Source organism: Equus caballus, chromosome 7, assembly GCF_041296265.1.
Source record: "Equus caballus isolate H_3958 breed thoroughbred chromosome 7, TB-T2T, whole genome shotgun sequence".
Lineage (NCBI taxonomy): Eukaryota > Metazoa > Chordata > Mammalia > Perissodactyla > Equidae > Equus > Equus caballus.
In genome coordinates, this window is record NC_091690.1 from 6,623,238 (window position 1) to 6,641,078 (window position 17,841).

Consider the following 17,841-nt stretch of genomic DNA (forward strand, 5'->3'; position numbering starts at 1 on the left):
GACGGCGAAGTTCCTAGGAAGTTTCTCCCAATTAGTCTGTGGGCTTCAGGAGTCATTTCTCCGCCTGTTTTCTCACAAGGGAGGCTGTTTGACAATATGGTAAGATGAACAGAGCACCCTGGAGAGGAAATCTGGCAGATGCCTCTCGAGAGAGTGTGAACACGACTGATTTCTTCCTCCTCCTCTTTCCCCTGCTAAGGTGCCTCTGAGAACTAAGCCAGGCGAGAACAGGACATTTTTAAAAATGAAAATGAAAAATATCTAAAAGAGCTTCCGTGTAAAAAGATTCCAAGAGCTAGGATGTGTGTAGGGGGCGGTGTGGGGGTGTGATTTAGAGGAAGGTGTGAGTGCTACATCCCAACACCATCGCCACAAAGAAAATGGCACCGAGCATTTATTGAAAGACGGCTCCAAGGTTAGTCCTATTTCTTCTGTGTTCTGCTGACCTTGATCCAGAGAAGTGAGGATGGGGGCCAATATCCCAGACCCCAGAAGCTCCAGCTGTCCTCTTCTCCCTTTCATTTGCTCCCCCCTCTCCCTGCCGAGGAGTGGTTCAGTCTAATCAGTTCTCCTTCTAAGAAGGAGCCTCAAAGACAGGACAAGCACCACCCTGCTCCCTGGTGCTGGTACTTCCAGTGTCCAGCAGGAAACTGACCCAGGCAGGACTCCCAGGCCTCTGCTGTCTGGCTCCCAGCTTTTCCCCCTGGGTATGACTGTGCCTGTGCCCAGGCCTGCAGTAGGGGCAGAGGCCAGCCCTTGTTATGTGCCCAGCATGGTGCTACATGCTGGAGGGAGATGCAGGTGCTACTCCTGAGACTGGAGTCACAGCTGTGAAGTGTTTCTAACTTTTGTCCACCCTGTGAGCAGCTGAGTGTCTCAAGCTGTGTCTGTGCTAGAGATTGGACGGTCCACATCTCCCTGCTCTTGCCCACATTTGTACCAGGTAACTTGGTTCCTGGCCCCTGCTCACTGGACCTGCTTTGCTTCAGGATCCAGAGGCTCTCTTGGCCAGTGGAGGTATGAGGGCATGAAGACTCCCAGGGAAGCCAGGAGCATGAATGAGTATGTCTTGTTTTATGGTGCAGAAGTCTAGTCTTGCAGAGGAAGTAGGGCAGATGAATAGAGAGAAGCCGAGTAAGAGCTCGACAGAGGTGACTGCTAAGCATTCTTTTTTTAAAAAATTATGTTATTGAGGTCATATTGGCTTAACATTTCAGATGTACATTATTATATATCAGTGTCTGCATAGACTGCATCATGTTCACCACCAACAGTCTAGTTGTTATCCGTCACCATACACATGTGCCCCTTTCCCCCTTTTGCCCTCTCCCCATCCCCTTCTCCTCTGCTAACCGCTAACATGTTCTCTTTATCCATGTGTTTGTTTATCTTCCGCATATGAGTGAAAACATATGGTGTTTGTCTTTCTCTGTCTGGCTTATTTCACTTAGCATAATATCCTCAAGGTCCATCCATGTTGTCACAAATGGCACAATTTTGTCTTTTTTTATGGCTGAGTAGTATTCCATTCTATGTATATACCACATCATCTGTATCCATTGCATATATATACCACATCTTCTTTATCCATTCACCCCTTGATGGGCACTTGGGTTGTTTCCACATCTTGGCTCTTGTGAAAAACTTCTTAGCAGTATCTTTTTGAATACCATGTCTACTCAGGCAAGGGAAACAAAAGAAAAAATAAACAAATGGGACTACATCAGACTAAAGAGCTTCTGAAAGGCAAAGGAAACCATGAACCAAAAAAAAAAGACAATCCACCAACTGGGAGAAAATATTTGCAACTCATATATCCTACAAGGGGTTAATTTCCAAAACATATGAAGAAGTCATACAACTGAACAACAAAAACCAAATAACCTGATCAAAACATGGGCAGAGGATATGAACTGACATTTTTTCCAAAGAAGATACACAGATGGCCAACAGACACATGAAAAGATGTTCAATATCACTAATTATTAGGGAAATGCAAATCAAAACTACAATATAATATCACCTTATATCCATCAGAATGGCTGTAATTAACCAGGCAAGAAATAAACGTTAGAGAGGATGTAGAGAAAAGGGAACCATCATACACTGCTGGTGGGAATGCAAACTGGTGCAGCCATTATGGAAAACAGTATGGAGATTTCTCAACATTAAAAATAGAAATACCATATGATCCAGGTATCCCAGTACTAGGAATTTATCCAAAGAACAAGAAATCAACAATTCAAAGAGATTTATGTATCCCTATGTTCATTGCAGCATTAAGTATTCTTAAGATAAACCTCTATTTCACTTGAGTTTCTGTTACCAGGTTTCTAATCCTAGAAACCAAACAAAAGCAATCCCTGTCTAGGTCCTACCTGTTGCCCAACGCAAGCTCTGACAGGCTCGAGAAGCTCTTAATTCAGACCCAGACCTCTACAATAGAACAAACAACGGGCTTTCACACTTGTAGCCAGACCCTGCTATATGCTAGTAGAGGCAGATAGAAAGAGAACATGTATGAAATCCCTACTATGTGCCTGCCCAGATAGGCCTTATATTATTAATTCCCACCAAACTCCCTTAGGTTTGTCTCATTACTATTGTTTCGTAGGTGAGAAAAGTCAGAAGGACTGATTAACATGAAGGCCGGTCAAGCACAGCAGTTAAGAGGATGGGCTTTAGAATAAAGACAGTTCCAGGTTTGAATCTGGCCCCATCCCCTTAAAGATTTATGACTTTGTTTTTAAACTTCTCTTACAAACTTCCATTCCCTTGTCCATAAAACAGGGAAAATCACAATGCCTCCCTTACAGGGCGTGGTGTCCATTCAATGGATGCAGTACCAGCACACCTGGTCGACATTCCATGTTGGCTCCGGCAAAGCCCCAAGTGACAGTGCTGGGCAGCTGCATCTGGCTTCGAAGCCCTGGCTCTTTGCACTGAGCGTGGGCCCCTGGCGGGACTAGACAGATTTCTCAATCACGCCAACCCGAGATGTTTTGCAAGGAGGTGGGAAGGCACGTTAACTAAGAAGGCTGTTATCTGTATTGTAAATCTGAGAGCTGAAACTGTAACACTTACGTGTGTCCTGGATCTATGACCGGTTACCCAATGCCATTTTACATTGGAAAATATTGGGGAAAGGAGAAAGAAATCATTGAAATGAGCTTTACTCTGATTCTTCCTGAACCTCTCAGGCTCAAATAGGGAATCCGAAGTGGATCTTGGAGAAATAGTGCACCTACATCACAGCCCTGGTACGAGGTACATGCCTTTCAGATACTAAAGAGCTTATATGATAAAGTGCTGCCACTTTTCTTCAAGCCTTTACCCATAATCCTAAGAACTAATTTTGGAAATCTAATGTCTCACACCTGTAAACACATTTTCATGTAGTTTTAAGGCACACATGCATGGCCCATCACTATTAACCTCATCCAGTCACTCAGCCTGAATTTCATTTTCCTTAATTTTGAAGAACCCAGTACTTTCTTCCTACCTAAGTGTTGCTACGAAGAAAATTGAAAATGAATGTAAAGGAACTTTATAAATTGTAAAGTTGGAGATAAAAATGTTTTAATATGATAAAAGGCTTTAAAAAAAACACTGAAGTATTCAAAATATTGTGTAAATAGCTCAGTTAAAAAAAAAAACTGCAGAGCATGAACGTGGAGTCAAGACCTGGGCTCCAGCTCCAGCCCTACTCTTGAGTCCAGCTACAACCTGTGTCCGAGCTTCCACTGGGGAAATGCTGGAGTAGCGAATGGAGCTTAGACAAAGGATTAAATAAACAGCCAGTGATAAAGACCAAGTTATTTTTGCTTTAAAAGTTTAATCTTTAATTTTACCAAGCTCAAGATCATTCACAGCTGAGGAATCCTATGAATGGGTCTCTATCTGTAGAGGGCTCAATTTCTGGTCCCAAATTTTCTATCAAAGTGACATCCTTAAAATCATAGTCCAGGTTTAGGAAAGCTTCATTTCCCAGCTGTGCAGACACTCACGCTTACCAAAGACATATCCTCCAAGATAACAAACAAACAAAATCCTATTTGCAAAGGTTTTATTTCATGTGCTGTTTGATGTTAAACTTTCCTAGGCTTTGCAACTAATGTGTGTCAGTGTGCAAACTATTTCATTCAACAGACAGATGGCAGCTGAATATCCAGAACACAGTGAGTGCCTCATGCTTCTAGACATGCTGAAGGAGCCCTTGTCTTGGGCCAAGAGAAGGGAAGCAGTGCCTGCAGAAGGGAGAGCTACCCTATGCTCCTCTGACACTCTTAGGTGCTTCCTGATTGATGACACTCCTCCATACCAACATGCAGTCCAAAACAGAATCCCTTTAATCTTTCCTCATACTCTTAAAAAACACAGATTAGATATCATGAATTAACTGAACTTAGAAGAATGTAGAGAAATGAGGGGAAAAAATTAGTGCACAAAGAAATACAATATACAAAAGAAAATATGCCATGTTTTATAAGCTGCATACATTTCAACAAGAAAGTTGGGGACATAGATACGTTATTTAGATTATTAAAAATATTTATTACAAGCAGATTCCCTTTCCCATATTGAAAAGAAAACATATTACTGGAAACATTCAGAGAATGGAAGCTGGGTTATACCAATTCCCAAGTCCTTATCAAATAAGGTATTGATAAAGGAAAAGATATTTTGTAACTTAAAATTAGGGAAGCCTATACACAATTAAGGTAAGGGGAAAGAGAAAAAAAAAACTAACTGAAATAAAGTCAGAATGATCGTTTACATTTTACAGGCTTTCATTAAGCACATAAAACTGTACTATTTAATATATTTCTCCATGAACTTTTTGTGAAATTCAGATCGCAGCGTATCATTTACAAATCTTTTGTCTTTCTTCTGATCATCTACACCTTTTGCACAGTTCTTGAAAACAACATCATCATCCCACCTGAAGGAAAAAAAGGAAACAGAACACTCTTATAACGCTTGTTTATCAGGAGACGAGAACACCGTGTGAACTGCAAAGCGTAGGCATTACAGAATGATGTTCAACATGTACGTGATTCAATGCAGCAAGTACACCCCAAAGAATAAAGAAATTCTTAACAGGTTATCATCTTGCTTTATTATAGCAGGAAAGGCAATTCCCATTTAGAACATACAAAACCATCTTCTTATTTCTCCAGTGTACGAAACTGAGTTAAAAAGCAGAAACTACATACATTTTACTTGCATAAATATTTAGTGTTTTCAGATCTAAATCAGAGTGGCAGCACCTGGCACTACCATGATTAATAGACGCTCTAGATGATAAGTGACCAATTTACTGTTGTTTAGATTATGTGGTTTCAAGGATTTATAAACTGTTTCACCAGTTAACATTTAGTAATCATCCACTGTAGTGTTCACATCTTTTTGGTTGGCTTTTTATTGAGGTGTCATTTACATACCGTATTATATTAGTTTCAGGTGTAAGTATTGACGTTTTAGGACAACAGAAGGAGAAGAAACTACTGGGGTCTAACAATCAAGGCTCATGTATTGGCCACATCCACACTGACCAGGGGGAAGCAGCAGTTGGGGATAGGGCAGGACGCCGGTTGGATTCTTCTGGTTTGATTTCATAACATGTAAACATAAAAAACCCCATGGATGGGCTACAAAATATGTTTTCTAGAAAATAATGAGTATGATTTCAAAATATCACCTCGCATGTAAAACACAAACCCACATATGTAATATATATACTCTCACAAATCTATATAAAACGCAAGCCCATATGATGTGTGTGTGCGTGTATGCATGCCAGAGGAAACGCATGTGGAAAGGAAGCATAGAACGAGGGCGGCCATCTTTGGAAAACAGTAAAGTCCTCGCTGGTGCAGCACAGGGAAATGTGAACAGCCGAGCAGAGCCAGGGCAAGCGTGACCTGCATATTAAGACACGTTGCTATCTCCAAACAATCCCATCTGCATCCAATCAAGGCAGAAGAATAAGCTATATAGTTTAATATAAATACAATCGATGTTGTTTTTTCTTTCCACTCTCTCAACTCACTGCCAACAGGCTTTCAGCCCCTCCTTCTCAACATCAAAACTGCTCTTCCACACTGCTAATGCAACGGCCACTTCGCAGAGCTCATTCTGCTCACCCTGTCACCGATATTGGACCTAGATAATCATCCCCTCCTTGAAACGCTTTGCTTGCTTGGCTTCCAAGACACCCACCCATCTCTTCTTGTTCTCCTCCTTCCTCACTGGGTGCTCCTTCTCAGCCTAGCTTTTTCACTCAAAAGCCACTCAGTCAAGATTTACTGAGCACCCAGTACATACCAGGCACTGTTCCAGGCACTGATAGCTAATCCCCTACCCAAGCTCTCAGCATTATCCCAGGCTCAGTCCTCTGACTTCTCTCTAGCTATACTCATTCCCTAGGTAATCTCATCTAGTCTTCGAGGCTTTAGACGACTTCTCTAAGTTGACAGCTCCCAAACTCACTACCTCTAACCTGGACTAACTCCAGAACTGTGTATCAAGCTACCTACTCAACATTTCCACCCAGATGCATATAACATCCTAAACTCACTGTGTCTTAAACATGCCACCTCCCCCACCCACAACCTCAGTTTACATTCTTCCCCATCTCTAGCCTTTCAATTACTCAGGTCAAATATCTTGGATAAAATGTCACCTTCCCAGCAAATCCTTCCTTGACTACACTGTTGCCATTGTAAGGACTCGAGTTTTTACTATGAATGAGTTAGGAAGCCGCTGAACAGTTTACAACAGGAGGTTATCATCTTTCACTTTAAAAGGACCATGATGCTGCTGTGTTAAGAAAAAACTGGGGGTGGGGATGGAGACGGTGGGGAGCATGCAACGGGAAACCAGTTATGGGTACCACATCACACCAGATGGTAGCACGGGAGGCAGGAAGAAATAATAGATATGGTTTAACAGTTAAGCCTACAGGGTTCCTTGATCACTTACATAAAATACCAACTAAACCTCCCTCCCACTCAGCACTTCCTATATGCTTTTCTATTTGATTTTCCTACATATCACTATCCAAAGTACCATATACAGTATTTACTGTTTCTACTCTCTCCCTCTTCAGCCTCTACTTCACCATTCCAAACAAACACACTGTACAGAAAAAGAGTTCAGATGGCAGGACTGAGACTGCTATGCTTAGAAAGGCCCGCTTGCAAGGTCAGCCCTTGGCTGGCATTTGGAAACTTGGATTTCAGGAATCCTCTCCCCTACACTGTGCCTAGACTCTTTGCACAAATAATGTGGTTTATGCTCAACACCTGCTTTCCTTCTGGAGAGTCTAGATTTTGGTATGTGCTAGGCAGAGGTTGCCTATATGACTGGCTCCCAATAAAAACCTTGGGCATGGAGTCTCTAATGGGCTTCCCTGGGCAGAAACACCACAGACATGAAGCTGTATATTCACTGCTAGGGGAAAGAACATGCTCTGTGTGACCCCTCATGGGAGGGACAGAGCATAAGGAAGCGTGCACATGGATCCCTTCAGTGCCTTTCCCCTTATGATCTGGCCGTGTATCTTTACTACATTAGTTGTAAGTACAACTATATGCTGAGTCCGGAGTCCTTCTAGTGAGTGTCCGAACGTGGAGGGTGGTTTTGGGGACCCTTGACACATACACCTAAAATGTAAGCTTTGTAGGGTTAAGGGCTCAGTGCATTGCTCAGTCTCTAGAGCTTAGAACAATATCTGGTATGCAGCTGGTTACTGTATCTATTGAAAATAAGTTTATTTTCTTTCATTCTCCTTGTTCCATTATTTCAAACTCTGATTAAAAAAAAGAATATCAGGAAAAACTGGGATTTTAGAAGCTCTACATAATACTGTTTGCTATAAAACTCATACTCTGTGTGTATACATATCGCCAACCCATTACTGTATAGTACCTTCTTTTAACTTTGAAGTTGGCCTGAGGCTGGGATGGGCCAGTGAGGTTAAGGAGAGGGTTTCCACTCAGAATGTTTTCCATACGAATCCTCTCTTCTTCAGCTTTTTGTTCTTGTTCCTTTCAATGACAGGGGAAAATTCAAATTTAGTTCTATTAACTCCAGTGCCAATCTTCTGATATAGCCCATATTTTAAAAGACTGTTAAGGATTTTATGTGGGAGATGGGATAAGCCTCAAGGTAGTGTTGTTTTTTGTTTGTTTTTAAGAGATACCAGAAAAGTCTCACTTGTCAAAATAATTTGGTATTTTTGTTATATATATTTCATATTTGCCATCATATATTCATTGGTCTCTTCTGATTCAGAAATTCTTGAGATGCATACTTAAATCTATTCTTACTCAAAGTACACATAAAATTTAAGAGAGTACACCAATAAACATATTCTAATAATTTAAGAACGTATTAAATATCAGAAAGACTCATTTAGCAAAGCTATTACTCAATTTTTAAAAAATGGCTATACATAACTGTGATTAAAAATAATTTTATTTTGAATTACTAACAATGTAAACTTGTATCTCTAGGATTGGTGACAAGTTATTATTAACCAAGAAACATCTCCTAAAATAAGACAAACTATCACATAAAAAATTATATTCAGTCAATATGCATTTCTACTAATTTACCTGAGGTTTATCAATTTTGTTATGCTTTATTGCTACAGACTTATTTTATTTTATTTATTTATTTAGAGGAAGATTAGCCCTGAGCTAACTGCTACCAATCCTCCTCTTTTTTCTGAGGAAGACTGGCCCTGAGCTAACATCCGTGCTCATCTTCCTCTACTTTATACATGGGACGCCTGCCACAGCATGGCTTGCCAAGCCGTGCCATGTCCGCACCCAGGATCGGAACCAGTGAACCCCGGGCTGCCAAAGCAGAACGTGTGCACTTAACCGCTCTACACCAGGCCGGCCCCTGACTTTTTATTTTTATACCTCTCATCCTGCATCAGTTATAAGCTTGTCTTTCTACACTTTTATTAGCATTAACCTCTTTGAACTCGAATCAACAGCAGTTTCATTCTTAGAATTAGGAATATAAAATGTCTAAAATCCTTAGCCGTAAGTCCTAGATCTACCTGATTCCATGTTATCTTAAACCAAAGATAAATCCCAATTTGCCATTTGGGGGATAACAGATTAACAGATCAAGAAAAAAGACACTTTCTGGAAGTCAATTTAAAATGAACCTAACAAAGTGTTAGACCACTTGGAAAAATAACCTAATTTCCTATACAGGTTAATGATACTTTAATATCCCAGTGTGAACAGTGGATTTCTTTTTTATGAGGCCAAATAACCGGGAGGTAAGAAAATGCAATTTTCAGGGAAACAAACAGTGAAATTCCTTTAGGTCACTGCTTAGACCTTAAGCAAATAAAGTCAGGAACATCCAACATAAGAGTAAGAAAAGACAGCTTTCTAAAAAGGATACATTTATTTTTAACAAATTATATTGATGCTGAAAGTGAAAAGACACTTCTCTGAGATGCTATGGAAATAGGAACACAAGTATACAATGCATGCAAACCTATAATAATGATGTTAGTGGTCCTGACCATTTTATGTTTGGAACATTATTTCCTTTAGAATAACTGGCTGATTGCCACACTTAGCACTGGAAAAAAAAGGTGGCAACTCTTTGCATATTCAAGTACCAGGCACATGACGCTTCATGAACACAGGCTAACAGTCAATGGCCTGCAGGTCAAATCTAAACCACCCTGGTTTTGTAAATAAAATTTTACTGGAACACAGTCACACCGATTCATTTATGTGTTGTCGATGGCTGCTTTCGTGCTAGAACAAGCAGAGCTGAACAACTGCAACAGAGACTGTATTGCCCGTAAGCCTAAAATATTTACTATCTGGCCCTTTACAGACAGTTTCCTAGCCCCTGACATAGGCTGACTGGTTTGAAAATGTTATTTCGGGACACTTCAAAAATCAGCCACTAGAAAACCAGAAAGGGAAACAGGGACAAAAGAAATAAAACTGTCATTCAACCCCAAGAAACACCAAGACATTTTTGTACAAAGAGATTAGATGAACCTCACAAAATTGTAAGACCTTTGGTCTAAAGTGTTTATCCTCCCTAAGAGTCAACGAAATGCATTTAAATCGTTTGTCTCTTTATGTATCCAGAACTGTTAGGCAAGCCAAACGAACCTGGAATAGAACGACTGCCCTCTAGTGGTGTGCAAGTGATATCAGAAAAGTTCTTTTAATTATTTGATTTTGCAAAATTAGACATAAAAATTATAAGCTATTATAGGAATTTTGCTATCCTATGCCAAACTTTGATGAGAATTGTATTTAAACTATTTTTCTTCTTCCAATCTGAATTCTAGCAGTCTTCTACTTCCCTAGATTCCTTGCAGTAACCTACAGTGGTCAGTTCCCCAAGTCTTTTTCCCCTTTTTCTTTTTCTTTTGCAGGGAAGGACTCACCCTGAGCTAACACCTGTTGCCAATCTTCCTCTTTTTTTTTTCTTCTCTCCAAAGCCCCAGTGCATGGCTGTATATCACAGTTGTAAGTCCTTCTAGTTCTCCTATGTGAGCTGCCGCCACAGCACCACACTGACAGACGGGTGGTGTGGTTCCGCGACAGGGAAACCAACCTGGGCTGCCGAACTGGTGAGAGCACTCAACTGTAACCACTAGGCCATCAGGGCTGGTTCTTTCCTTCTTTTTTTTTCAACAGAACAATTCTTGGCCCAAATGAAATCTTCCATAAAAGCCCATAAAACAGAGCTGAGCTGTTCTATTCGAAAGCAGGCAGATATCCATACTTGAATGTCTCATAGCATGTCAAATTCAACATGTTCCAAAAAGAACTCATCTCTTTTCTCTCCCATCCTTCTGCATTCCCTGTATTAGTGCATGGCACCAACAGTTACCCAGAAACTGGGGGTCATCTTTGCTGTCATATCCAATCAGTCACTTTATCTGGTCAATTGCCCCTTCTTGATAGCTCTATCAGCATCTGTTTACTTCTTTCAATTCCAATTATGCAAGATTCTCATAGCTGCATGTGAGCAGGATTGGAACAGCCTTTAAATCAGTTCTTTCTAATCCACCCTCCATATTTCTGCCAGAATAATCCTTCTAAAATCTCTATCCAATCTTATCAACCTCCTGCTGAAATCAACTAGCTTCTCATATCCTTCAAAACAGAGTCCAAACTCCTTTAGCATTGGTTTACAAACCTCTGATGCTCTGACCTGCTCATGCCTCCCCAGTTTCATCTCTTATTGTTACTACTAGGGGAATTCACTCCAAGTTTAAAGGTAAGTACTATGGATCCTATTTAATCCTTATGACTATCTTTGAGTTAGACACGGTTTTCTTCCATTGTAGAAAGGGAGAGACTGTGGGCACTTGGGAAGTTATGTGAATTGCCCTGGGTGATATGAAATCTACTGACAGACTGCACTAACAAGTGCCTGGACAGAAGGCAGGGAGCACAAGACAAAGAGACAGATACAATGGCCTTATCATTCTGTGGGTTCTCTGTAGGCCATGACCATATCTTAATTGTCTTTGATTCTTCTGACACTTAGTAGATACTGACCAAATGTCTGCTGAACAAATGAACAATTAAGTGAATGAAGAGCGATTTGCTGAGTATTATTAGGTGTGTCTGAACTATTTGGAGAGGATTTCTAACATAACCAGGAGACTTAGGATGCCACAAAAATAACCAGATTTATAGATCTACAGGTGCTGTATCTAGACATGGCAAGGACGATTTCTAATATTACCTGAATTAAGAATATTTCTAGTTTAGTATATGTGAGAAGATGGAGGAAGATGTAAATATTTAATACTTTGATTTTACCTTTCTGGCCTGCTCTTCGGCTCTTTCTTTTTTAATTTTTTCCAGTTCTGCAAGAAGAGCTGCAGTATCATCATCATCACTCTCCTCTTCAAAATCTTCATCTTCATCTTCCTCCTGAAAAAGAAAGGTGATGGCCCAGGAGATCAGAGAGAAAATGCACATTATTCATACTCTTCCATAAATACTGCACTTACCAAATCTTTGGGACAGGATTAATTTTCCTACTGGGAAATAAAATGCACCTAAATATGATTTAAATCAACTACCAACCAAAAAACAAAGCTCCACAAAAAAGCTTATGAATTCTTAGTAAAATGTCAACGCCTGATGTGTTGGAGAGATTATAATGGCAAATAGTATGTTTTAAATTTACATGATTAAACAGGAATTTACATGAGAATAGTCCTAAAGTCAGAAAAGGAATACTTTACACAGATACACAGTACATATGTACACAGTGTATCACCCTGAGAGTCAAATAATTTTACATAGTTCAAAACTTTAAACTAGGAAGTAAGGATAATCAAAAGTCCAAAAAAGGGTGCTAAATTCTCAGAATAATTTCAGATGAATAAACATTAGATCTCACTTAAAACTGGGTTCCCTTTAGTTAATTACTGAGTTTATTTAATTCAATCTGTCATCTTTAGACTAACTGCTGATGTATGTGCTTAGTTAGATGCTACCCATGAAAGGTTGCTCAGATTTTTCCACTGTATGTAGAAAACTGCAAATTAATTACAGACTGTAGGGTCCCACTGAATTTTAATGTTAACTGAAGCACTAATCCTAAAAACCTTCCACTTAGCTCACTTCCTCCCTAAGCATAGAGGGAGCCCTTAAGTGTAGTGCTCATCAGGAGGGAGCATCTTTGGTGTTTAATGTGGAAAGGCCCCTGGATTCAAATCTAGGGGGTGTTATTAATTGAGAGCCGAGGACGAAGTTTGCCCTCCGGAGGTGTGTAATATGGTATTCAATCTCCAGGGTTTAATATAGGAAATTACTTTTGGGGAAGCACATCCTTTAACAGACTACTTATTTGGTTGTCTGGAGATGAAACTTGTTCTTGAGGTTTAATTAACCAGAAAATAATACTTTTTGTTTTAAAATCAACTATGAAGTTTAGCACTGAAGTCAGGGCTACATTTGACTAACAGCAAGTAAAAATAAATGTAGGACGCTTCTTAAAGCCAAAAGAATAAAAAAAGTATTTCAAAAAACATGATAAATAAATTACTATATGGAGATGAAGGGAGGAAACAAAACATACATCTGTTAGAGGATCGTCCGCATCGAGGTTGGCAGCGGGAATCTGGTCTAACCGAGGCTTCTTTGATACTGAAGAGGAGGTTGTATGTTCTGCGGAAAAACAAACATCATTTCGCTTACTAAAACAAACACTGCATTTCTCACAACATTCTAGGGACCTGTGGGCACAAAAAGCTTAGACTACAGGCATCATGACAGCAGGGTTCAGAACCACAGCCTGGCAAATAAGCCTTGGTAAATATTTGTTGAATGAATTCATGAAAGTACTGATTTTAACATGGGAACTGTAGCCTCTCTCAGGAAATTTAGGGAATAGTTTACATATGCTGAAAATATAAAAAAGGTATTATAACTGATGCCCCTAGATGTCTTCCAATAGCCAGTAAGAAAATAGGAGAACCTCATAGTAGAACCATGGGGCCTCAAAAAGTCCGGCCACTGTAAACAGTCAAAAACTTGATCTGAACTGAAACAAGGGCTGCTGAACATCTCCAGATCACCCTGTGCCTTTTAATACAGAAGCATAAATAGATGAAACTGGAATCAACCTCATTATCATCTCTAATCTAATCATTTGAGGAAGTGTCACAGCTCTCACCAATTTTACAGCAAACACAAATATTAACCTAATTAGTGAATGAAAGAAAAACAATTGTCAACATAATTTTATGAGAAAAATATCTGGGGCAGTGTTGGTACCTCGGTTTGGGCGATCTCTATTTTTTTCTCTTGCAGCAGCTCTCTCTCTCTCTTCCAACTCTCTCCTAAAGTCACGGTTCCTAACCTCCTCAGGGGCATCCTGAGTGGTCTGTCTAAAGTGGAAACAAATGAGGGCAAAATGTTACTAAAGAAACACGTGGCTGTAGCAATGGAAGACAACTCACAAAAAGCAACTGTGTCCTTGAGTCCCTCAAGCCTAAGAGGGAACTGGACAAGATCATTACCCTAATCTGAAGGTTACTAACAGGCATCTTTGTGATGTTTCCAACATTTCAAGAAGCCCAAACTGAAACACATATTTTCCCATACTAAGGCTGCAGATTGATTAAAACATCTTTACTTTTTGTTAGCGTGTCATGTCAACTCAGGGCTCATTACTGTAACACCTTTTTTTTTTTGCTGGGAAAGATTTGCCCAGAGCTAACACTTGTTGCCGATCTTCCTCTTTATTTTTCCCCCTCCCCAAAGCCCCAGTACATAGTTGTATATTCTAGATGTAGGTCCTTCTAGTTCTTCTATGTGAGCCACAACCATGGCATGGCTACTGAGAGATGAGTGGTGTGGTTCTACACCCGGCAACACCCCTGGGCCACTGAAGCAGAGCATGCTGAACTTTAACCACCAGGCCATCAAGGCTGGCTCACTGTTATTGTAAACTTTTAATCTCATACTGATTAATGTTGATAGTGCTTGGTCCCTCTCAGGTAATGTATTAGTTATTGTTTCATCTACACATGGAAATCCCTAGTTAGTAGGAATTTCTACATAAGAAATATCTAGTAGTATTTTACAGTCATGGAGCATAATTTTACTGTTAAATACTCTATTGAATTCTACTCCTAGGAAAATAGATAATTTAAGTGATATAACCCAAACATGCTAGTATCTCATGACCACGCCATTTAACAGATTTGGTCTTGCTTTGTAAACAAACAAACAAAAAGTCTTCATTACCTGTATTTTATCTTTGTATGAGAAGGTAGGTCTCGGCTTGAATACTGCTTTGAGAGTTGGCTCAAATCACCTTCTCCTTTTCCTCTCCCACCTCGTGCAGGTTCAAAAGTTGGCCTAGCTGCTGTTGTCATCTTTTACGCTTTGAAGAAAAACAGTATCAAGTTATTTCCAATACGACAAACTCTCATTTTATAAAGTATTAATCACTGTCCATCCTTGTGAAACATTTTCCGAAACTCATTCTCCAAAATTTACTTAAATAATCTCAAACAGAAGTTCTCAAGAAAACAAATAATGAGGCTCAGAGAGTACAAGGAATATGGCTTCTTAGCTCTTATTTAGTGCAAAACATTCCATCATGAAGATGGGAGTTTGTGTTCCTGTTCTCCTTCCAGCTCTGTGGCCTTGGGCAAATCACCTAGCTTAAGTTTCTGTGGAATGGAAATATTCCCCATAGGATTACTACGAAAATTATGAGACTCAACATGTCAAAGCCTTGTAACATACAGTACTGCTGTGACTGAGTTTTAAAAATTCTCAGCTCAACCTTACTCCACCAGACTCCCTAAGGTTTGGATTTTATCTAAACCTCACACAACAGAAAATAGGCTAGTAACTACAAAAACAAAAAAAAATTTTTTTAAATCACTAAGTTAACTGAGTGAAACTGTGCCAAACTTCAATGACAGTTACATAATCAAAATTCTCCAACGTCCTTTTTTTGATCTAATTTTCTCTTACAGCAGCCATCATCAGATAAATTAGATCTTTTGCAGGTTATAAGTTACGCAATGCTCAAAAAACAGGAACCTCACTTGCAAAGGATTCTGATAAACCAAAAATCAGAGACCTGTTCCTTTTGGTTTTGAGCAGCCAAAAGAATACTGCATAGCAGATGAATCCACTAAAAGCCCATTAGCATTGGAAAAGCAAGCGTGTGGGGAAGCTAGGGAACTGGCACACTACATTTTCAAACAAGAAAAATGGATGTATCCAGAGAGGAAGAAACAGGCCACTGGGGGCGCCGCCGCCTCCTACACCCGACAGGATAGTCACTCCTGTCTCCCAGGAGCTCGCCTTCGGGGTGTCACCAGGAACTCGCGGACTCTTTCCCCACGCCCGGCTCCGCGGCGGGTGGTGGGGCCCCGACCCTGCTGAACGCCGTCTGCAGAGCGGCCTTCACGCTGCCCTCTCCGCGGCCGGCCCGGGATGCTGTAAGCGCCCGAGAGCCGCTGGGGTCCGCCACCCGTCCACCGCTCCGGGGCCTCTCCACCGCCGACTGCGACTCCGACCGCCCCTTCCTGCCCCAGTCAGATAAAGAGACAATCCGCGATCCTCCTGCCGCTCACGTTGGCCGAGGTCCCAAGCAGCAGCCTCCGCAGATCACACAGACACCATTACGACTCTGGGCTCCCAGAAAGCTCTGCGCGCAGGGCCGAGACCCAAGACCCGGAAGCAAACCCCGAGCTCTTCAGTCGCGCTTCAGCGGCGGAGGCAGCGACCAATCCGCGGAGGCCAAAGTGGAAGTCGGCGTGACGACAACAAGGGGCGGGACCGAAACGGCCCAGGGGGCGGGCGTTTGAAATCGGTGCTTTAGAGTAGAGCCTAAACATAATTTTATACCGCCAAGAACCAATTACTTAATGTCTCTCTCGTCTTTCCCTTCCCCGACCCCCTCCCAGACTCCTTCATTCCGGTACTGCGTGGACGGGAAGCCCCGGGGAGCCGACACCACGTCCCCGGCTAGCGAGAGAGCGTAGAGAAGGATTCCACCCAACTGTTAAACCCGTCGGCTCCTGCTTCCTTTCTCGTGAGGTAGACCAACAAGCCCCGAGAGTTGGGCTACGGAAAAACTAGTGTTTTCATTTAATTGGATATGAAGAAAGAACAAATATGTACGGGGGCAACCACGATCTTTATAAAGGTACCATTCCTGCAAAAATATTAGCCTTCAAAACAAAGGTTGTATTCGTATTGTTGGTTAAAATTTTTAGTTTTTCAAAAGCCTAAGTTCTAGCGGGAGGGGGAGACGTCACTCTTAGAGATTCATTTCTTTATTCACCCGACATCGAGCGTTTAGAACGCTGGGCCCAACTACAGGGAGCACGAGATGCAGTTATAAGATGGCTACTCGTGCGGTAGGTGAAGTTTTAATAAGACAACGAACAGGAAAAAGAAAAAAATCACCAGTCGTCCCTTTTTTCTCCCCCGAAAAAAGCCCTCTGGGAGCAGGGGTCTTGTTTGCTTAGTCTTGGTATCGCATCACGTGGTCCTCGGCCACAGTAGATGCTCAAGAAATATTGGTTAAACAAATGAAAATTCAACTCCCTCAACTTAAGTTTCAAATGTAAAGAGCTCATAAAATTGAAGATTAAAAAGGTTTTTTTCCAGAACTCCTTCTTTGAAACTTTTAAATAAAAAAAAAAAGGTAGAAACAGTCTTTCCCCCCATAAAGTTCAAGATGAAAGTCTTAATTTTTCTTACTGAAGGTATTCCTCCCCTAGTCTTGGACATCTCAGTAAAGGACACTACTATCATACCAATTACTCAAACGAAAATCCCAAGGCTCCTACTTAAATCCTTTTCCTTCACTCTTCACATCCAGTTCAGTTGCAAGTCTTGCTAATTCTGCTTTCAAAATATACCCTAAATTTCCTTCCACTGCCACTACCCTAGTCCAAGCCACCACCATTTTCCACCTGGATTATAATTGCTTCCTAATAGGTCTTCCCACCTCCACTTTTGTCTTACAGTCAGTTTGGCATATAGCAGTGAGAATGGTCTTTTAAAATTAAGACTCAGGTAGTATTACTTTCCTGCATAAAAATCTACTGCACTTAGAATAAAAATCAAATTTCTTTATGTGATCTGAGGCCCCATGGAGTCTGGCTTCTGCCTACCTCCCTGCCTTCACTTCTAATAGTCATTCTCTTGCACACCAAGCTCTAGCCCCAGCCAACAGGCATTTCTGTTACACAAACGAGGTAGCTTTTTCTCTTCTGTCTGTGCCCCAAGGTAACTATGTTACCATCCTTCGAGTCTCAGCTTAAATGTCAGCTCT

General features: G+C 40.9%; 2 protein-coding genes across 5 annotated transcripts in view; one reads left to right on the forward strand and one right to left on the reverse strand.

Annotated features, from left to right (window-relative positions):
• Positions 1 to 3,823: 3,823 nt before the first annotated feature.
• CWC15 (CWC15 spliceosome associated protein homolog) lies at positions 3,824 to 16,209 on the reverse strand. 3 transcript variants are annotated; one of them, NM_001309292.1, is given in 7 exon segments: positions 3,824 to 4,942; positions 7,933 to 8,051; positions 11,838 to 11,951; positions 13,108 to 13,196; positions 13,806 to 13,918; positions 14,781 to 14,919; positions 16,130 to 16,209. In NM_001309292.1, coding segments are annotated over 6 exon segments (696 nt in total). In that variant the 5' UTR covers positions 14,912 to 14,919; positions 16,130 to 16,209; the 3' UTR covers positions 3,824 to 4,812.
• Positions 16,210 to 16,253: 44 nt separating this feature from the next.
• KDM4D (lysine demethylase 4D) overlaps positions 16,254 to 17,841 on the forward strand; it is a 33,431-nt gene continuing 31,843 nt past the window's right edge. The window contains exon 1 of one of the 2 annotated variants that reach the window (XM_001497459.6): positions 16,254 to 16,704. The gene's annotated coding sequence lies outside the window, so the exon portion shown is untranslated. The remainder of the gene's footprint in view (positions 16,705 to 17,841) is intronic. The other variant, XM_014741292.3, reaches the window with a different exon arrangement.